The 22858-nt window shown below is 40.9% G+C and overlaps 1 protein-coding gene across 1 annotated transcript in view; it reads right to left on the minus strand.

Annotated features, from left to right (window-relative positions):
* Positions 1 to 15103: 15103 nt before the first annotated feature.
* MFSD14B (major facilitator superfamily domain containing 14B) overlaps positions 15104 to 22858 on the minus strand; it is a 77421-nt gene continuing 69666 nt past the window's right edge. Inside the window, exons 9-12 of the mRNA XM_003912003.5 lie at positions 21896 to 22008; positions 19667 to 19764; positions 17556 to 17698; positions 15104 to 16843 (exon numbers count right to left, since the gene is read on the minus strand). Coding sequence (XP_003912052.2) covers positions 16592 to 16843; positions 17556 to 17698; positions 19667 to 19764; positions 21896 to 22008 — 606 coding nt within the window. The 3' untranslated portion in view covers positions 15104 to 16591. The remainder of the gene's footprint in view (positions 16844 to 17555; positions 17699 to 19666; positions 19765 to 21895; positions 22009 to 22858) is intronic.

Raw genomic sequence — 22858 nt, forward strand, 5'->3', positions numbered from 1 at the left:
TACTTGGGAGGCTGAGGCAGGAGAATCGCTGGAACCCAGGAGGCAGAGGTTGCAGTGAGCCAAGATTGCGCCACTGCACTCCAGCCTGGACAACAGAGCAAGACTCCATCTCAAAAAAAAAAAAAAAAACATAAATAAATTTAAAAAAATAAATAAACTAAATAGTTTAAGGATGGGATGGAAGACACGCCCCTCCATTTCACAGTAGACACTAATAAACAACATGAAATATACAATTTCTGTTTGAGAAAAAGTCAGAACACTGTATATTAAAAGTAAACTTTAAACAAATGGATAGACAGCATAATCCTGTGCTGAACATCTATCTTATTATGCTTGGTATTTTAAGACCCTCAAAATCTCTTAATCAAAGAAAAAATACAAAATCCTACTGCAGATTTTTTTCTCTTTTTTTGATGAGACGGAGTCTCGTTCTGTTGCCCAGGCTGGAGTGCAGTGGTGCAATCTCGGCTCACTGCAACCTCTGCCTCCTGGGTTCACACGATTCTCCTCAGCCTCCCGAGTAGCTGGGATTAGAGGCACACACCACCACGCCTGGCTTTTGTGTATTTTTTTAGTAGAGACGGGGTTTCACTATGTTGGCTAGACTGGTCTCGAGCTCCTGACCTTGTGATCCGCCCGCCTCAGCCTCCCAAAGTGCTGGGATTACAGGTGTGAGCCACTGCGCCTGGCCCTATTGCAGATTTTTTAAAACATTGATAACACATGGCCAGGCACAATGGCTCACGCCTGTAATCCTAGCACTTTGGAAGGCCGAGGCAGGTGGATCACCTGAAGTCAGGAGCTCCACACCAGCCTGGCCAACATGGTGAAATCCTGTCTCTACCAAAAATACAAAAATTAGCTGGGTGTGGTGGAACGCACCTGTAATCCCAGCTACTTGGGAGGCTGAGGCACGATAATTGTTTGAACCTGGGAGACGGAGGTTACAGTGAGCCAAGACTGTGCCACTGCACTCCACTCTGGGTGACAGAGTGAGGCTCTGTCTCAAAAATGAAAAAAAATAAAAAGTTATATAAATGGAATTGTAAAGATTAGAACTTTGCAGGGTTAACTCAGTATAATTTTCATTCAGTATAATTCCCTCAAGTTTGATCCAAGTTGTTGCATATACCAGTAATTTGTTCCTTTTTATTTCCGAGTGGTATTCCATGGTACGGATGTGCCACAATTTATCAATTCCCAAGGTGAAAGACATCTGGGTGGATTCCAGTTTTTGTCTGTTACAAATAAAACTGCTGTGAACACTCTTGTACAGAGTTTTGTGTGAACATAAATTTTCATTTCTTGGGGATAAATGCCCAGTGTACAATTACTGGGTCATATGGAAATTGCATTTAGCTTTGTAAGAAAGTGGCAAATCATTTTCCAGAGTAGCTGTAATCTCTACCTTTTTTTAAAAAATAGAGGCAGGGTCTCACTGTGTTGCCCAGGCTGGTCTGGAACTCCTGGGCTCAAGTGATCCTCCCACCTTGGCTGCTCAAACTGTTGGCATTACGGGTGTGAACCATCACACCCAACCATCTTTACCTTTTGAACTTATGAATGGAGTGTTTAATCCACTCTCATCTCATGTAATTATTGATATGGTGAGAGTTCTGTTTGCCATTTTCATTTCTTTTTTTTTTTTTTTTTTTTGAGAGACAGAGTCTCACTCTGTTGCCCACGCGGGAGTGCAGTGGTATGATCAGAACTCACTGAAGCCTTGACTTCTCAGGCTCAAGCAATCCTCCCATCTCAGCCTCCCAAGTAGCTGGGACTACAGGTGCATGCCACCATGCCTGACTAATTTCTGAATTTTTAATACAGATGGGTTTTGTGTGTTAGCCAGGCTGGTCTCTAACTCTTGGCTTCAAGTGATCCACCCACCTTGCCCTCCCAAAGTGCTGGGATTATAGGCATAAGCCACCACACCCAGCTGTGGTATTTATATTCTATATGCCTCATGTCTTTTTGTTGTTGTTCCTCTATTACTTTTTTACCACCTTATAGTGTACCATTTTAATTCTTTTGGTTTTTTTTAAGTGTTTTTTATTTTCTTAGTAACTTTTAACAGTGGATAGATATCCAAACAGAAAATCAATAACAAATCACCGGACCTGAATTACACTTTAGATTAGATAAACCTAATAGACATATACTGAACATTCTACGCAGCAGGAGCAGGATATACATTCTCTTTTTTTGGGGGGGGGGGAGGTGGGGGGAGTTTCGCTCTTGTTGCCCAGGCTGGAGTGCAATGGCGCAATCTTGACTCACTGGAACCTCCGCCTCCCAAGTTCAAGTGATTCTCCTGCCTCAGCCTCCCAAGTTGCTGGAATTACAGGCATGCGCCACCATGCCCAGCTAATTTTGTATTGTACTTTTAGTAGAGATGGGGTTTCACCCTGTTGGTTATGCTGGTCTCGAACTTGTGACCTCAGGTGATCCACCCACCTCGGCCTCCCAAAGTGCTGGGATTACAGACTGAGTCACCACGCCTGGCCAGGATATACATTCTTAAGCACATAAGGAACATTCTCCAGGATAGGTCATATATTAAGCCACAAAACAAGCCTTAACAAGATTGAAACCATATCAAGTATCTTTTCTAACAGTGAAACTAGAAATCCTAACAGGAGTACAACTGGAAAATTCACAAATACATGGAAATTAACACATTCCTGAATGACCACTGGGCCAAAGAGAAAAGCAAATGGGAAATAAAAAAAAAAATTGAGAAACAAAAATGCAACATATCAAAACCTAAGGGAAGCACAACACCATATATCAAAACTTAAGGGAGACAGCAGTTCTAAGAGGGAATTTTGTAGCAATAAATGCTTACGTTAAGAAAAAATCTCAAATGAACAACCTAACATTATGCCTCACGAAACTAGAACATGGACAAACTAAGAGATGGTTTTTTGAAAAGAAAAACAACATGAAAAAAAATCTTCAGCTGGTTAAGGGAAAAAAAAAGACTCAAAATCAGAAATGAAAGAGGACACATTACAACTGATAACACAAAAATTCAAAGGATCGGCCAGGCGCAGTGGCTCATGCCTGTAATCCCAGCACTTTGGGAGGCCGAGGCAAGCAGATAATTTGAGGTCAGGAGTTCGAGACCAGCCTGGTCACATGGTGAAACCCCTATCTACTAAAAATACAAAAATTAGCTGGGTGTGGTGGTGGGCACCTGTAATTCCAACTACTCAGGAGTCTGAGGCAGGAGAATCGCTTGAACCCAGGAGGCGGAGGTTGCAGTGAGCCAAGATCAGGCCACCGCACTCCAGCCTAGGTGGCAAAGTGAGACTCCATCTCAAAAAAAAAAAAAAAAGATCAGACGATCATAAGACACAAACACACTTAAATTGGATAAGCAAGAAAAATTGACTGATTTCAAGAAACATACAATCCTACCAAGACTGAATCATGCAGAAATAGGAATTCTGAACAGACCAATAATAAGCAAGGAAATTGGATCAATAATCAAAATCTCCCAGCAAACAAAAGCCTAGGACCAGAAGGTTTCACTGGTCAATTTTACCAAACATTTAAAGAATCAATACCAATTCTTTTCAGATCTCCCAAAAATTTAAGAGGGAACGATTCCAAACTTATTTTATGAGGCCAGCATTACCCTGATACAAAGCCAGAAAAGGACACCACAAGAAAAGACAATTACAGACCAATATTCTTGATGAGCATAGATGCAAAAACTCCTTGACAAAATACTAACTTGTAAACTGAATTCAAGAGCATGTTAAAAGAATCTTCCCCCATGATTAAGTGGGATTTAACTGTAGGATGCAAGGGTGGTTAAACATATGCAAATCAATAAATGTGATACACCACATTCACTGAATGAAGTTTAAAAAAATCACATCATCTCAATGGATACAGAAAGAGCATTTGACAAAATCAACATTTCATGTTAAAAACTTTGAACAAATTAGGCAGAGAAGGCATGTAATAAATATAATAAACACTATCAACATAATAAAAGCCATACATGACAAGCCTACAGCAAACATCATACTCAGTGGTGAAAAGCTGAAATATTTTCCTTTAAGATCACAAGGAAGACAAGAATGCCCACTCTTAATACTTCTAATCAACTTGGTACTGAATCCTAAATAGAGCAATTAGAAAATAAGTCACCCAAATTGGAAAGGAAGAAATTTAAAAATGTTTCTGTTTGCAGATGATCTTATATGTAGTAAACCCATACCAACCAAAAAATAATAATAATACTTTTTTTGGGTAAAGTTGCAATTTTTTTTTTTTTTTTTTTTGAGACGGAGTCTTTGTTCTGTTGCCCAGGCTTGAGTGTAGTGGTGCAGTCTCAGCTCACTGCAAGCTCCACCTCCCAGGTTCACACCATTCTCTTGCCTCAGCCTCCTGAGTAGCTGGGACTACAGGCTCCCACCACCACACCCGGCTAATTTTTGTGTTTTTAAAAATTGGCAAAGTTGCAGAACATAAACCCAACATACAAAAATCAGTTGTGTTTCTATATAATAATAATGAATTACCTGAAAAAGAATTTAAGGGGAAAAATATCCCATTTGAAACAGCATCAAAAAGAATAAAATACTTAGGAATAAATTTGACCAAGGAAGTGAAATATCTGTAATCTGGCAACTATAAAACACTGATAAAAATAAATTGAAAAAGACACAAGAAATAGATACCGCATGTCTGGATTGAAAGGACTATGATGGTTAATATGTCCATACTACCAAAAGTAACCAACAGATTCAATGCAATCCCTATAAAACTTGAATTTTCACTTGCAAAGAGAATGAAATTGGACCCTTACCTTACTCTATAGACAAAAATCTATTCAAAATGGATTAAAGACTTCAATGTAAGATATGAAACCATAAAAATTGTAAAAGGAAACAGAAAGGAAAAGCCCCTTGACACTGGTCTTGGCAATGATTTTTTGCCTGACACCAAAAACATAGGTAACAAAAACAAAAATAAGTGGGACCACATCAAACTGAAACATTTTTGCACAGCAAAGGAAGCAATCCATAAAATGAAACGGCAACCTACAGAACAGGAGGAAATATCTGCAAACCATATGATAGGAGGCTAATATCCAAAATGTATAATGAACTCATACAATTCAATAGCAAAGAGACAACTAACCTGATTTTAAAATGGAAAAGGACCTGAATAGGCATTTTTCCAAGGAAGACATACAAATGGCCAACAGGTATATGAGAAACTACCCAACATCACTAATCATCAGGAAAATGAAAATCAAAACCAGGCCTGGCACGGTGGCTCATGCCTGTAATCCTAGCACTTTGGGAGGCCAAGGCAGGCAGATCACTTGAGGTCAGGAATTGAAGACCAGCCCAGCCAAACATGGGGAAACCCGTCTCTACTAAAAACAGCAAAAATTAGCCGGGCATAGTGCTATGTGCCTGTAATACCAGCTACTGGGGAGGCTGAGGCACAAGCATCACTTGAACCTGGGAGGCCAAGGTTGCAGTGAGCCAAGATTGTGCCACTGCACTCCAGCCTGGATGACAAAGGAGGAGAGGAGAGGGAAGGGGGGACGAGGGGGAGGGACGGGGGGGAAGAGGGGGGGCAGGGGAGATCAAAGTCATAAAGAGGTATCACCTCACACCTGTTAGAATGGCTATTATCAAAAAGTCAAAAAATAACAAGTGCTGATGAAGATGTGGAGAAAAGGGGAAACTTTATACTCTGTTGGTGGGAATGTAAATTGCTACAATCAATATGGAAGACACATGGAGGTTCCTCAAAAACCTGAAAGTAGAATTACCTTATGATTCAGTAATTCCTTCTTCTGGGTATATATCCAAAGGAAATAAAACCGGCACCTCAAAGACATATCTGCACTTCCATGTTCAATTCAGTATTCACAACAGCTGAGATATGGAAAAAAAATCTAAATTTCCATTCACAAACAGATAAAGAAAATGTGACGTCTGTGTGTGTATACAATTTGATATTATTCACCCTTAAAAGAAGAAAATCTTGCCATCTGTGACAACGTGGATATGCCTGGAGGACATTATGATAAGTGAAATATGCCAGATGCAGGAAGACAAATACTACATGATCTCACTTATATATAGAATCTATAAAAGCCAAACCCAGAAAAATAACAATGGTCACCAGGTGCTTGGGTGTGGGAAGAAAAAGGGCAGTGTTGGCAAAGGGTGCAAACTTTGAGTTCTAAGTTGAAGTTCTAGACATCTAATGTACAACATGATGCATATTGTTAATATAGGTACTTGAAGTTTGTTGCGCTGGGTCTAACTTTAAAAATGGCCATCTAACACTGCCACCTAGTGGTCACTGCAGTTTAAAACACAATGACAAAATAATCACTCCACTTCCAAGACAAGCAAAAGTGGCTTTATAAAAATGACATTGTTGGCCCCCGGTGCGATGGCTTATGCCTATAATCTCAGCACTTTGGGAGGCCAAGGCGGGTGGATCACCTCATGTCAGGAGCTCAAGACCAGTCTGACCAACATGGTGAAACTGTCTCTACTAAAAATACAAACATTAGCCAGACGTCGTGGTTCACGCCTGCAGTCCCAGCTAGTTGGAAGGCTGAAAGGCAGAGTTTGCAGTGAGCCAAGATCACACCACTGCACTCCAGCCTGGGCAACAGAGTGAGACTCGGTCTCAAAAAAAAAAGAAAAAAAAAAAAAGTTAAAAACAGCTTTCTAACAATGCCCATGAAAAACAATTTAAAATATATGCCCCATTAACAAAACCACAATAAAAGACCTAGATATTCTAATACACCTTATTAAAATATTTGACAGTCCACTTATCTTTACATGTTCTGCATTCTTGAGTATCCTAAATGATTCAGTTTAATCAAGCTAATCTCAGATGGGACTGAAAAAAAAATTCATGCTGAAATATAAAGGGACTAATAACCTCCACATTACTATTCCCATTCATGGGTTTTTTCCTAACTTTTCAGGTTATGTTCCTTTTTATAAATTTTAGAAAATGCAAGTTTTTTTATTTTTCTTATCCCAAATGAATCTCTACCCATTAGCATTTCACCTTCTTGACCCTCATTCCCACTGATTTCTCTCTTTTCTCCACATTCTTTTCTGTACCTTGGTGCCTGTATATTGTTTTTTCAATAATAAGGGCCTTTCCCACTTCAGAGAGGAGTGCTGCCTCAAATGCAAGCTGGCCTAGCCTCCCTACACACCTGGGACTGTCCAGAGGGACAATCCCAGAATACAATAGGGAGATCAAGGATAAAAGAGGTTCCTTAGCTCATTCAATAAAGACAAGCCAAACTTCCTGTTAGCAACCTAGATGGAGGCCGGGCTCGGTGGCTCACGCCTGTAATCCCAACACTTTGGGATGCCCAGGCAGGCGGATCACCTTAGGTGAGGAGTTCGAGACCAGCCTGACCAACATGGCAAAACCTGTCTCTACTAAAATACCAAAAAAAAAAAAAAAAAAAAAAAAAAAAAAAATTAGCCAGGGATGGTGCACGTCTAGTAATCCCAGCTACTTGGGAGGGTGAAGCACAAGAATCACTTGAACCTGGGAGGTGGAGGTTGCAGTGAGCGAAGATGCAAGATGGTGCCACTGCACCCCGGCCTGGGTGAGAGCGAGATTCTGTCTCAAAACAAACAAAACAAGCCTAGATGGAGGAAACAGCCACTGCCTTCAGACTCTATCACCTAGCAGTGGAATCACATGGATGCCTTGGTGAAACACTGAATACAGTAATGACATGAACATACACATGTTAACAGAACAGGGGAGAAAAGACCTAGCAACATCTTGCCTCTCCAACATAAAAGAGCAGCTCCTTTGGATGTATAATGCTCGGGAAACACAAAAATTCTATGATGAAGGTTTTTAAACATTCCAATTCAGTTTTGCAAAGGATTATAGTTGAATAAAGAGTATACTTTGTTCATGCCTGCTCCGTCTTCATTGCTAGATATGTGTGCAGTGTGGTGGTTGTCTTTTCTACATTTAGAGAAAGGTATATTAGTCCATTCTCATGCTTCTATAAAGAACTGCCCAATACAGGGTAATTTATAAAGTTTATTTCACACCACAGTTCCACAGGGCTGGGGAGGCCTCAGGAAACTTAAAATCATGATGGAGGGAAAGCAAACAAGTCCTTCACATGCTGACAGGAAGAAGTGCCAAGCAAAAGGGGGGAAAGCCCCTTATAAAACCATCAGATCTTGTGAGAACTGTCACGAGAAGAGCAGCATGGGTATAACCACGCCCATGATTCATTTACCTCCCACCAGGTCCCTCCCATGACACAGGATTACGGGAACCCCAATTCAAGATGAGATTTGGGTGGGTACACAGCCAAATCGTATTGTTCTGCCCCTGGCCCCTCCCAAATCTCATGTCCTCACATTTCAAAATACAATCATGCCCTTCCAACAGTCCCCTTAAGCCTTAACTAACTCCAGCATTAACTCAGAAGTCTGAGTCCAAAGTCTCATCTGACACAAGGCAGCAAGACCCTTCTACCTATGAGCCTGTAAAGTCAAAGGCAAGTTAGTTACTTCCTATATACAATGTGGGTAGAGGCATTGGGTAAATACACCTGTTGCAAATGGGAGAAACTGGCCAAAACAAATGGGCTACAGGACTGATGCAAGTCCAAAATCCAGCAAGGCAGCCAAATCTTAAAGCTCCGAATGATCTCCTTTGACTCCACGTCTCACCTCCAGGGCATTCTGATGCAAGAGGTGGGCTCCCACAGCTTAGGGCAGCTCCACCCCTGTGGCTTTGCAGGGGTTGTCTGCAGCTTCTCCAGGCACACAGTGCAAGCCGTAGGTGGATCTACCATTCTGGGGTCTGGAGGACGGTGGCCCTCTTCTCCCAGTTCCACTAGGCAGTGCCCCAGTGGGGACTCTGGGGGCTGTAACCACACATTTCCCTCTCGCACTGCCCAAGCAGAGATTCTCCATGAGAGCACCACCCCTGTAGAAAACGTATGCCTGGACATCCGTGTATTTCCATACATCCTCTGAAATCTAGGTGGAGGTTCCCAAACTTCAATTCTTGACTTCTGTGTACCCGCAAGCCCAACACCACATGTAAGCCAGCAAGGCCTGGGGCTTGCACCCTCTGAAGCAACGGCCTCAACTGTACATTGGCCCCTTTTAGCCACAGATGGGATGCAGGGCACCAAGTCCCGAGACTGCACAAAGCAGCAAGGTCCTAGGCCTGGCTGAGGAAACAATTTTTTCCTCCTAGGCCCCTGGGCCTATGATAGGAGGGGCTGCCATGAAGACTTCTGACATGCCTGGAGACATTTTCCCCATTGCCTTGGTGATTATCATTTGGCTCCTCCTTACGCAAATTTCTGCAACCAGCTGGATTTTCTCCTTAGAAAATTGTTTTTTTCTTTTCTATTGCACTGTCAGGCTTCAAATTTTCTGAACTTTTACGCTCTGCTTCTCTTTTAAACGTAAAGTGCCAATTCCAAACCATATTTTTGTGAATACATAAAACTGAATGCTTTTAACAGCACCTAAATCACCTCTTGAACCCTTTGCTGCTTGGAGATTTCTTATACCATATACCCTAAATCATCTCTCTGAAATTCAACGTTCCACAGATCTCTAGAGCCACGGCAAAATGCTGCCAGTCTCTTTGCTAAAACATAGGAAGAGTCACATTCGGTTTCCAACACATTGCTCCTCTCCATCTGAGACCACCTCAGCCTGGACTTCGTTGTCCATATCTCTATCAGCATGTTGGTCAAAGCCATTCAACAAGTCTCTTAAGAAGCTCCAAACTTTCCCACATTTTCCTTTCTTCTTCTGAGCCCTCCAAACTGTTCCAATCTCTGCCTGTTACTCAGTTCCAAAGTCACGTCCACATTTTCGGGTATCTTGACAGCAGTCCCCCACTATCTGGTACCTCGTTTGACGGAAAATGGAGCCAGTTGATGGCTGCACAAAAGCACGCACACACACGTAGCAGGTATGTTGATGGTACCAATGATTCAGTCCCTCAATTCTTCTGTCGTCCTCTGCTCGGCATACCCATTTCTTTGTCAACTGGCTGTTAGTTCTACCAACAGAGGACACTAGAGGGAGACTGCAAACTGAAGAGGAGGAGGCACTGACTGCTTCCCGTCTGCTTCTCACAGCTTAATTCCAACAATGCTCCTTCACCCTGGCAAAGGCAGTTCCCTCCCATAGCTGCAGCTGAACTGAGTTAGCAGTTTTGCAGTTTTTCCAACATATGCAAATTAGGTACACTGTGCCAGCCCCAGCCACTACCCCTCATGGACCTTTTCTCTAAACCTAGAAATACCACCACCAACCAGCAGGTGGCCCCTCCTCAGACGTCTGACTCAATTACATAGGGACCCTTCTGTAAGTTGCAATAATTCAAACTTACACCCTTTGTTCCTTCAGCCCTGGGGAAACTGCTGTTGTCACCCTTACAATACCTTAGAGTAGTTCTCAAACTGTGATCCTAGGACCAGCAACACTGGCATTTCCTGGGAACTTGTTAAGACATTCAGGTTCTTAAGCATCCCAGCCTATTAAGTATCTCTGATGGTGTCACCAGGAATCTGTGTTTAATGAGCCCTGACGCATGCTGAAGTTTGAGAACCACTGCCCACTGACTTGGAGTTCTTATTTCACTCACTCAGCTGCCTCCTTAACATTTACAGTTGACAATTCTATGTTACCGGTTTCAATAACATGTGTAACACTCTAACATAGTTGCTACTGGAGTAAAGAGATCAGATGGCTTCAGTGAATTCTATCAAATGCTTTAAAAAGTATTAAATATTTCTCAAGCTCTTCCACAAAACAAATGGAAACATTTCCTAACTCATTTTGAGGCAAACACTACCCTGATATCAAAGCCAGACAGACCTTCTAAGAATGAAAACTACCAGCTAATATCCTTTATGAATATAGATGCAAACATCAAAAAATTCTAGTACACTGAATCCAGCAGCATATTAAAGTTATTATTCACTATGAACAAGTGGGGTCTATCTCAATAATGTAAGGGTGAGTCAACATATGAAAATCAATGTAATACACTACATTAATAGAATGAGGGGGGGGAAATCACATGAACACACATCTGCTGCTGCTGCCAAAAAAAAAAAAAAAAAAAAAGGCGTTTGACAAAATTCAACACTCTTTCATGATAGAAACACTGAACTTCCTATTTCAAACTAGCACTAGAGGGGAACTTCCCACATGATAAAATGTGTCTATGAAAAATTCACAACTAATACACTCATTGGTGAATAACTGAAAGCTTTCCCTCTATGATCATGAATAAGACAAGGATGCTTGCTTTTGACACTGCTATAAAACAATGTACTGGAAGTTCTAACCAGAAAATTAGGCAAGAAAAATAAATCCAAAGACATTCAAATTAGAATGGAAGCAGTAAAATTATCTCTATTTGCAGATGACGTGACCTAATGCATAGAAAGTCCTCAAGAATACACACACACACACACACACACACACAACTGGAGTAAAGAAATTCAACAAAATGGTAGGAAACAAGATCAACACACAAGAATCAGTTATATTTCTTTTTTTTTTTTTTTTTTTTGTGGAAACGGAGTCTCGCTCTGTCGCCCGGCCTGGACTGCAGTGGCGCGATCTCGGCTCACTGCAAGCTTCGCCTCCCGGGTTCCCGCCATTCTCCTGCCTCAGCCTCCCGAGTAGCTGGGACTACAGGCACCGGCCACCTCACCCGGCTAGATTTTTCGTATTTTTTAGTAGAGACGGGGTTTCACCGTGTTAGCCAGGATGGTCTCGATCTCCTGACCTCGTGATCCGCCCGTCTCGGCCTCCCAAAGTGCTGGGATTACAGGCTTGAGCCACCGCGCCCGGCCCAGAATCAGTTATATTTCTATACACTAGCAATGAACAACCTGAAAATGAAATCTAGAAAATAATTCAATTTTCAATAGCATCAAAAAGGAAAAAAATACTCAGGAATAAATTTAAGCTAGGAGGAACAAGACTTGTACACTAAAAACTACAACTCATTACTGAAAGAAATTAGAGGCATAAATGGAAAGACATCTCACGTTCATGTGCAGGAAGGCTTAATACTGTTAAGACGATCGTACTACCCAAAGTGATCTATAGTCAATACAATCTCTATCAAAATCCCCCTTTTTTTTTTCTTCTTTTTTTGGTGGTGGGGGAGGAGGAGAGCACGCAGGGAAGAATGGAAAAGCCAAAACTAAAATTCATAAGGAATCACAAGGGATACTGAATAGCCAAAACAATACTGAAAACAAAGGTGGAAGACTCATACCTCCTAATTTCAACAATTACCACATAAAAGCTATAGTAATTAAAGTCGTGGTGCTGGGCATAAGGATAGGCATATTGACCAATGGGATAGAATAAAAAATCCAGAAACAAATCCATATATCTATCTATGGTCACCTTTTTAGACGAGGTGCTAAGACCATTCAATGGAGAAAGTATAGTCTCTTCAACGCTGTACTGAGATTACAAATACCCAGACACAGAAGAATGAAGCCAGACTCCTACCTGACATCTTATACAAAAACCCACTCATGATGAGTTAAAGAACTAAATACATAAGAACTAAAACGTAAAACTATAGGAGGAACACACAATCTTCATGACCCTGGATTTGGTAATGTATTTATTCTTAGCCATGACACCAAAAGCACAAGCAACAACAGAAAAAAATTGCTAAACTTGATTTCATCAAAAACTACAACCTTGTACATGAAAGGGTACCATCAACAAAGTGAAAAGACAACCCACATAATGTGAAAAAATACTGCAAACCATGTATCTGATAATCATGTATCTGATAGAAATAATATCCAGAATACATGAACTATGTTTATAATGCAACAACAGAATTGGAAAACGGAGAAAAGGACTCAAATAAATTTATCCAAAGACAATATACAAATGGCAAACACACACATGAAAAGATGCCGAACTTGGTTAGGCATTAAGAGAAACGCAAATCAAAACCACAATGAGGGGCCGGGTGCGGTGGCACACGCCTGTAATCCCAGCACTTTGGGAGGCCAAGGTGGGCGGATCACCTGGTCAGGAGTTTGAAACCAGCTCAGCCAACATGGTGAAACCCTGTCTCTACTAAAAATACAAAAATTAGCCAGGCGTGGTGGTGAGTGCCTAATCCCAGCTAGTCAAGAGGCTGAGGCAGGAGAATTGCTTGAACCCAGGAGGTGGAAGTGGCAGTCACTCCAGCCTGGGTGACAGAGCAAGACTCCATCTCAAAACACACACACACACACACACAGAGATCATTTCAAACCCACTAGATGGCTATAACCAACAAAACAGAAAATAACAAGTGTTAATAAGGATATAGAGATTGGAGCCTTCCTACACTGCTGATGGAAACTGAAGTGTGCAACTGCTGCACAGAACAGTTCGGTGGTTTTTCAAACAGTAAAGTTACTACAGAACCCAGCAATCTAACTCCCAACTATATACCTATGATGAATTCAAAACATGTTTGCACAAAAACTTGTACACAAATGTTCACCACAGGATTATTCATAATAGCCAAAAGGAGGGAGAAAGTTCAAATGCCCATCACCTGATAAATGAATTTTTAAAACGTGTATGTATATACAATGGAGTATTATTCAGCCTTAAAAAGGAATAAAATTTGGACATACTATAACATGAATGAACCTTGAAAACATGTGAAAGAAGCCAGACACAAAAGGTCATATACTGCATGACTCCATTCATATGAAATGTTCGAAACAGGCAAATTTCGAGAGACAAAGTAGATTAACGGTTGCCAGGGGAGGGGAAAGGGAGGATTGAGAGTGAATGCTAAAAGGCACAGGATTTCTTTTTGGGAAAAGTAAAGTTCAGGCATAACCTTGTGAATATATTTAAAACATAGAATTGTACACTTTAGAATGGTTGAAATGGTAAATCTTTTCGAAATTTAAAACTAATTTTAAAAGATGTTTGTCATGCTGGGATATTTGTTAAAATGGGTAAAGTAACTGCAATTGTGATAAGCAATGATAAAAAAGATGCCATGAGAGCATTTATTTCAAATGGTGGTAAAATATACATATAAAGTTATCCTTTTAATCATTTTTAAGGATACAGTCCAGTGGCATTAAGTACACTTTCACACTTTTGTACAACCTACCATTACCATCTCAGAACTTTTCTTACCTTGCAAAATGAAACTTTGTACCCATTAAATAACAGCTTCCTACTTCTCCCTCCCCATAGTGAGCACTACTCTGCTTTCTGAATGTAACTACTCTAGGCATATCATTAAGTGGCACAATACAGTATTTGTCTTTTTGTGATTGTCTTGTTTCACTTAGCATAATGTGTTAAATGCTCATCCATTTTGCACCATATGTCAGAATTTCCTTCCTTTTCAAGGCTGAATAATAGTTTGCTGTATGGATATACCTATTTTGTTTATCCATTCATCATCAGTCAATGGGCACTTAGGTTCTTTTTTCCATCTTTTGGCTGTTATGAATGCTGTGAACATGGATATACGCATTTCTGTTCTGTCCCTGTTTTTTAAAAATAAAAATACAGATGGTCTCCAACTTCATGACAGTATAAAAGTGATACACATTCAGTAGAAACCATACTTCAAATTTTTATTTTTTTCCCAGGCTAGCAATGTGTGGTATGATACTCTCTCATGACACTAAGCAGTGGCAAGTGAGCTGCAGCTCCCAATCACTATGCAATCAGGAGGGTAACCAACCAATACTCTACCATGCTGATAATGAAAGTGCTGAAGCTTCTAAGCTGTATCAAATGCATTTGCAACATATGATATTTTCAACTTACAATGGGCTTATCAGGATTGGAACCCCATCGGTAAGTCAAGGAGCATCTGTAGTTATGATGTTTTTGAAGGGAGACTTTGAAGGAATTTTGTTAAAAATAAAATTTTTTTGAAAATACAAACCTTTTGCATCAGCTGAAAGATTACAACTCAGTTTAACTGAAACCCACCCAACAGAGAACACAAAAGAGCAATGATACTATTTGCTTTAAAAAAAAAGACACAAAAGACATAAAAGTATCCACTGTAAATTTATTATGCATTAAGAAGCTTAACCTAAAAACCAATAGCATAGTAAAAAGATATGTTATCTCTGTTCATAGCAGAACAGGTTTCAAAATATATTTTCTTTTAAATGTATTCAGTCAGTACACAATCCTTTATAAAAGTTGTATATATTTTTTCTGTCAATACCTTCATTACATTTATAAATACAAGATTTACACAGCACCCCATCAGAAAAAAATTAAAACCCTTTACAAATATCTACATATATTTCATACCTATAAAACTTTCAAAGGAGTGCTCTGTTAAAGGTGGGCCCTAGTTAATGGTCCATTTACCGGTGCAGCAAAATACATATAAATCTGTAAAGTTTTCTTTGTCCATAAAACATCTCAAAAAACAGCAAGACACTTATCATGAAACTCAGCTTCATAAAACCTTATTTTAGAAAGCAACTTAATGTGCATATTCCCATGCGATTTGAAAGTCAAACAGATTGAAATAAAGATGAATTAAAAACAAATGCATACTACAACAGAGCAGTTAAGGCAGGAGTGTAATGGATGAGAAGCAGGACATGGGAGACATAGGAAGAAGCAAATCATAATGATGCCTATGAGTTTGAACTTGGATATAAACTTCACTTGTATCCAGTTATTAACTCTCATCCTACTTAGGAATTTCCAAATTGTTACTAACTTTCTTAGAAGCAGCCTACAATTTCTGTGTTGTCACCAGAATGCTTGAGTTGTTTTTTTCTTCTGTAAAATCACCTCGGACCAAACCAGGACACTAGGTCCAGGAATCTGCGTTGTGAGTTTTACATGATTTAAGTTTGTAATAAAAATTTCTTTCATCTAGTAAAGGTAATCACTATTCAATATTATTTATGTCCAGAAGTGTATATATGCTGAGTTTCATTCTAGCCAAGAATAGGAAGTAGAATAAAAGGAGACTAGGTTTTTATTTGACCTTTGAACAAAGACAATAGATCCCTGATACTGAGTGACTCTTAAGAGTGGCCACTCATCAACACCTATGGGCTGATTCAGAGAAACAGCAAGGTAGAAATTAAGAAGACATTCTTTACCTGAAATCTTGCCAGAGATGGCAGTCCCACTATAGTTCTGTACCTTTTGCTGAAAAGGGCATGGAAAGACTGCTGTCACTTAGTCTACAGTCTTACAGGAAAGCCATCCTTTCTACCAGAGAGATCACTTTTTCTATTTGAGTTTCACCTTGAGAGTTGCACATTATTTGCAGGGAAGTATTTCAAATCTTATCTTATTCTAATGTATAAACAGGAAAAAAAAATGTAAGAGAAAAAAAAAAAAACAAGAGGAGGAAGAGCAGAACGATGGTGGTGGTATTTATCAAACTTGGCCCTGAAGGATGCCGCTAGCATCTCCCATCCAGCACCATGAAGTCACCAGGGGTGTGGCTCCCTCCATGGCTCTCAGAGATGGCGTATGCAGAATCCCACCTTCTGCCGAGTTTACAACTCAGTGCACTGATTCCCAGGCTCCTCAAATGAAGAGAGCTCCCAAATGCTGCTATCTTGCAGCAGTGGTTCAATGTCCTCATCACTGCCCCGTTCTGGGGTGTTAGTCAGGCTGCCGCTGCTGCTGTTACTGTGTTTTTGAACTCCACTGGCTTTACTGTATTCAGGAATGAATAAGGCAACCAGAAAAGACACAAGGACTATACATGCCCCAAATAAAAATGGTGGGCCTGGGATGACAGCTCCCTGATGGATGTGGAAAACAAATGGAGACCAAGAATACAGTTAGTCTTTTAACTCGAAATTATTCCTAGATTACCCAAAAAAACACACCACCAAAAAGTGAATCATATTCTCATAAGCAAATGTTTCATTAAATGTCAAGGCAAACTCCACTAGAGCTTGGTGTTTGGAATATGAAAAAGGGCAACTAATTAACTGCTTTCTGTACCACTTCTAAATAGCTTCAGCAAAACTGTAAGCTTTTAAGCAACAGCTGTTAACCTATAATCCCATCCTATGACTTCAGATCATGCACCTTTGTACGTTAACATTAATTCCAGCTTTATATAGATATCTATACTAAATATGGCTTAGAGGGAACAAAGGAAGAAATTTCAAATAAATAGCACAAAAAGTACCTTAGCTCAATTTTTAGCTGGATTTTTAGGTCATTTCAAATTTTAACTGGTCTGGGCTTAGCCAGAGAATAGCATAGTGATTGTGTAGGTGAAAACAGAATCTGAACAAAGTTAAGACGTATCTTTTACATAAGATATTAATTAAATCACTAAAATGACCCCTCCCTGATCCTGAGAAGCAATGAACACAATACTTATTGCTGTCAAATAAAATATAGTAACATACAAGTAAGAATGCTCTCCAAATTTAAGGTCACAGGATTTTGCTATAATCATACATAACTGTTGTTACAAAACTAGACTTACGACCAAATTACCTGCAGGGGAACGTTGTTAGAATTCAATTTCGGGCCCAACTCAGTCAGTTCCACATGGAACATGTAGAATATGAAGCCATACAGTGCTGGCCCCAGGCCATTGCATAGTCCTCTTATTCCAGTTATGATCCCCTGGGCAACTCCTAAATCAGAACAAAGAAAAGAATGCCAGTCTTCTCGGAAAGGCATCACAAGATTTGGAGGTGAACAGTACTTTCTCACAACCAAGATATACTAATTTGGCAAGACTGAGGAGAAAGCATGCTAATGAAAGTAGATTAGGAAGACTTCATCCATTATAAAATAAAATCCAAAACTTTAATATCCTCCCATTTCAGGCAATTTCCACTTTTCTGTCAACTGAGATTTCCCTGCTCTGGTCATTTCTGGTGCTTTCACAACAAAAACCTGCTCTTCACCTCTGGCAGCCCTGGTCTCAGGAATACAGATCAGTCCCCACTAGGCAGACTTCATCTTCCCAGGTGTATTCCAGGCCTGTCTCCCTAGAGACCTATACTGAAAAACCCAGAAGTGCCAAATGCTTTCTAACATAGCAAGTAAAAAGTTAGCTTGAACTGTATGAAATGAATGTTTCTGTAAATCAAAAATGGTAGTATATAATTCAGCCTAATACAATGTGTTCCAAAACTTTTATATGCTGACATTCAGAAACATGTATATTGACATGAGTAAGTATAAAAACAGTCAAAAGAAAATCCATGCCCCAAATGACAGGATGGTGTCTGTCAGATGCCAAGGCAGTGACAGTCCTCCACGGATGGGTCACATCTTCACTTCAGACACAGCACCTCCCTGAGGATGCAAGCCAAGTGAGTTACTGTAGTCAGGAGTGACGACATACAGAATGTGTGGTCTTCAAGGGACAATATTTAACAATGAATATGAGTAAGATATCTAACTTCTGATATAGAAAAAAAAAAGCAATGAATAAACTATCCTTTCCAATATAGTTTTTTACTAAAACTTTTTAAAGGGCTCTTAGGCATTAAAATTTTTTCTCCCTCTAAAATTCTCTACTACTTTTTCCTGAATACAATGAGGTGAGCCATTAGCAGATAGAGAAGGAAAGGGATTAAATCTAGCCATGGGAACTGCTTGAAAGGAAAGCAGGCCAGGCACGGGGGCTCACGCCTGTAATCTCAGCACTTTGAGAGTCCAAGGCAGGTAAACTGAGCCCAGGAGTTTGAGACCAGCCTGGGCAACATGGTGAAACCCCATCTCTACTAAAAATACAAAAAAATTAGCTGGGCATGGTAGTGTGCATCTCTAGTCCCTGGTACTTGGGAGGCTGACTGGGAGATCACTTGAGCCCAGGAGGCGGAGGCTGCAGGGAGCCAAGATCGCACCACTACACTCCAGCCTGGGTGACAGAGTGAGACCCTGTGGGAGGTGGGGGGAGAGGAGGGGGGGGGGGGGGGGGGGGGGGGGGGGGGGGGGGGGGGGGGGGGGGAGGGGGGGGGTAGGAAGGGTGGAAAAAGAGGGAGGAAGGGAGGACAGGACAAGACAGGACAGGAAGGGAAGCAGAAGCACGGGAAGGATGAGATATGGATCTAGATGGTGGAAAGCTATTTTCCACATAGCAGTCTTAATTTTAATTTAATCTCTCACTCAACGTCTAACTATCAACAACCACACAGACTTTTTCTTACTACTCTCAAGTACTATTTTCTAAATTACGCTCACAGACTATGAGTTATTCCAAATACATTTTAGTGAATAAAGTAATTAAGTAACTCGTGGTTAACTGGTTTTTCATTATTTAATAGACATCTGTTAAAATGTGACTATAGTCTGCTTAATTGTGACATTAAAGAAGAAAAGAGGTATCAAAACTGAAAAGGGAATATTAATAGTTCTAATTGTTAGTAATCTGAACTGCTAAGTCTAGCTTTAAAAAATGTAAGTGTAAGATTAAAGCAGAGAGGAAAACAGAATGTTTCTATCTGACAAAGAAAATAGGTATGATCCTTGAGAAGGGGCCACATGGCTGTCAGCTCCTGCTGTCGATGGGGAGAACTCAGAGCTTCTCCGGCTTCTAGTAGGGAGGTCTCCCACTGAAGGAGAAAAACAAGGGCGGGCAGTGACCTCACCTTGCTGATCTGACTCTGCATTCCGAGAGACGAGGGCACTGATTGCTGGAAATGTGATGCTGGACATGGCGGCCACGGTCCCTGCTGCCCACATCATCCTGCAATGACAGGACAGGCACAGTCAGGCAGCAGGCCAGCCTCAAAGAGCTCACTATTCAAAATGCAATCAGTGGCAAAAGTACAAATGCCTTCTGTTTTCTCCTGTTACATTTTACTTATTTTTTTGTCTCTAAAAATGCATTCTTTTTTAAACCTACAAGGTTACACATCACATTGTAGAAAACTAATGGCCTAGGATGCAGACAGAAGGGCCAGGAAACCTTTGTTGATTGATTTTACTTCTTTTACAAACTTTTCTTCTCCCTGGTCTCCCTATTGCCGTCTTTAGACATAACCTCAATGAAGTTCGCAAGGAGATTTTTGTTTCTATAAATATCACATTTTCTCCACTGACTTCTCATTTTTTCTTTGTACCTCGCAAAGGCTCACCTTCACACTGCCCTTGAGCTACACAGTTTGCTACCCCTCAACAGCATGGTGTGCCTCCAACTGGAAAAACAGACCCTGCTTTCCTCTTTAGACCTTTGTCCTTCTCTCAATAAAAGAGTTTTAACAGTATGAAGTGTGAGTGAGTAAAGTGAGGCCCCAACTTTGGGATGGTCATTACTGAAAAAGAAAAACCTTACATGATGACAGTCTTTTTAACACTGCATGGATGTGACTAAATCACCCACTGAACCAAAGTTCACAGGAGCAAAATCAAAAAGAACAAGGAGAATCAAACAAGTTAATCTGGTAAAAAGTCACAGACAGCTACGGGCAGTGGCTCATGACTGTAATCCCAGCACTTCGGGAGGCCAAGCCAGGAGGATTGCTTGAGCCCAGGAGTTCAAGACTAGCATGGGCAACATGAGACCTTATCTGTACAAAAAAAAAAAAAAAAAAATCAAAATATTAGCCAGGCGTGGTGGTGCATGTACATACTCCCAGCTACTCAGGAGGGAGGATCGCTTGAGCCTGGGAGCTTGAGGCTGCAGTAAGCCATGATTGTGCCACTGTACTCTGGCCTAGGCAACAGAACCAGACCCTCTCAAAAAAAAAAAACAAAACAAACAAAAAAAAACAAGCGGATCAAATGAAATTCTGAAATTCCGAATGGGCACATGTACTTACTCCCCAAACTAAACACTGATAACTAAGGCAATTCTAGTTTCTCTAAATTATGTTGTCTGTTTATGTGTCCAAAGTAAGGACCAGCTCTACCATCTAAAATGGAGATGGCATTTCTGCATTTGCCCACCAGGCACATGGAGAAACCTGCCACATTAACAAAACAAAACTCACAATTCCTTCTATTTTTTCTTATTCCACTGAGCTTATTTTGACCTTCCTTGCTGTTTATGGGAATCTAATATGGTAGTAATAACTACGGCAGAATGCACATGGTTTTGGAAGAAATCTTTGTGTTCAAACTCAAATGATTTATTAAGGTGATGTTATTGCCCCAAGGTCACTCAATTAATGATAGCTAATGATAGTCAATGATAGTGAAGCTTGCCATAATCAGTCATTTTTTTGTATCTTTTTGTTTTGCTTTTGACTATATTCAGTGTCTCAAAATTGGTGTATGTGGCCAGGTGAGGTGGCTCATGCCTATAATCCCAGCACTTTGGGAGGCTGAGGCGGGCAGATCGCAAGGTCATGAGTTCGAGATCAGCCTGGCCAACATGGTGAAACCCCGTCTCTACTAAAAACACAAAAATTAGCTGGGCGTGGTGGTACACGCCTGTAATCCTAGCTACTCAGGAGCCTGAGGCAGAAGAATTGCTCGAACTCAGGTGGCAGAGGTTGCAGTGAGCTGAGATCGTGCCACTGCACTCCAGCCTGGGCAACAGAGTGAGACTCCGTCTCAGGGAAGGAAAAAAAAAAAAACTGGCATATGCTTTAAAAAGTAGACATAAAACTTTATTTGGGGGCTGGAGGGAAGAGAGAGATACGTTCAATTAAGGAACAATTCTGTGAAAGTCCAATGACATGAAGGCAGTCTTTATAAATAATCCTGTTATCTAGCTACACATTTCCCCAAATTAAAGCCTAATGGTTTCTGCAACGTTGAATACACCAAACCAGTAAAATAACCCTTGCTTCCTTCTCATCATACCCATCCACCCCAAGCTCCCTAAGAGGCATCTGTCTGGCAGTTTATGAGAATCTAAGAGTGAGGCTTACCAGGCCTGAGATCCGAAACCGTACCAGGCTAACTGGAGCATCTGGAAGCCCAAGCCAAGGAGAACAGTATTCTTATTTCCTAATGATCTCATCAAGATGCTAAGAAAGGCCGTCTGCAAATTAAAGGAGACAACTCTGAAAAACCACATCAACACACAGAATTAAAATACAAGCTCTGTGTGTGAAGACCTTTCCCTGATGACCAGGGACCTCTAAGGGCACACTGCCTGATCTGCGACTTCAGAGTCTGGACAGAACTGATGACTCTCTACAGGGGTGGAGTGTTGGGGGCTCCCAGCCTGACCTGGGGCTCAACGCTTTCAGCCCCCTCCCTAAGAAGCCTGTCTACCTGGTGCTCTGCTGGCACTTCCCGAAAGAATATCACAACTGTTCACCAGTTACCATGATTGACAGGGACAGCCTCAGTCTCTTTGGAGAAATGCTAATCACTTAAATATCTGTGAATAGCAAACTCCTGCTAAACATTTACAGAACATAAGAGCTTCTGCTGGAAGGTTATGAAGTTGGAATTGATGTAAGTTTGATTTTAACAAATATATACTCTGCTAAATATAACTAGAGTGAGACAGTCTGAAAAGGGATTGGATAAAAGATGATTGGGCTGGCCGGGTGCAATGGCTCACGCCTGTAATCCCAGCACTTTGGAAGGCCGAGGCAGGCAGATCACGAGGTCAGGAGTTCGAGACCAGCCTGGCCAGCACAGTGAAACCCTGTCTCTACTAAAAATACAAAAATTAGCCAGGTATGGTGGCGCATACCTGTAGTCCCAGCTACTTGGGAGGCTGAGGCAGTAGAATCACTTGAACTCGAGAGGTGGAGGTTGCAGTGAGCCGAAATCACACCACTGCACTCCAACTCCAGCCTGGGTGACAGAGGGAGACTCCATCTCAAAAAAAAAAAAGATGGCTGGGCTAACTAACTAGAGTTAATGTTTGATTTTGT

The sequence above is a fragment of the Papio anubis genome, chromosome 13 (assembly GCF_008728515.1).
Source record: "Papio anubis isolate 15944 chromosome 13, Panubis1.0, whole genome shotgun sequence".
Classification (NCBI taxonomy): Eukaryota; Metazoa; Chordata; class Mammalia; order Primates; family Cercopithecidae; genus Papio; species Papio anubis.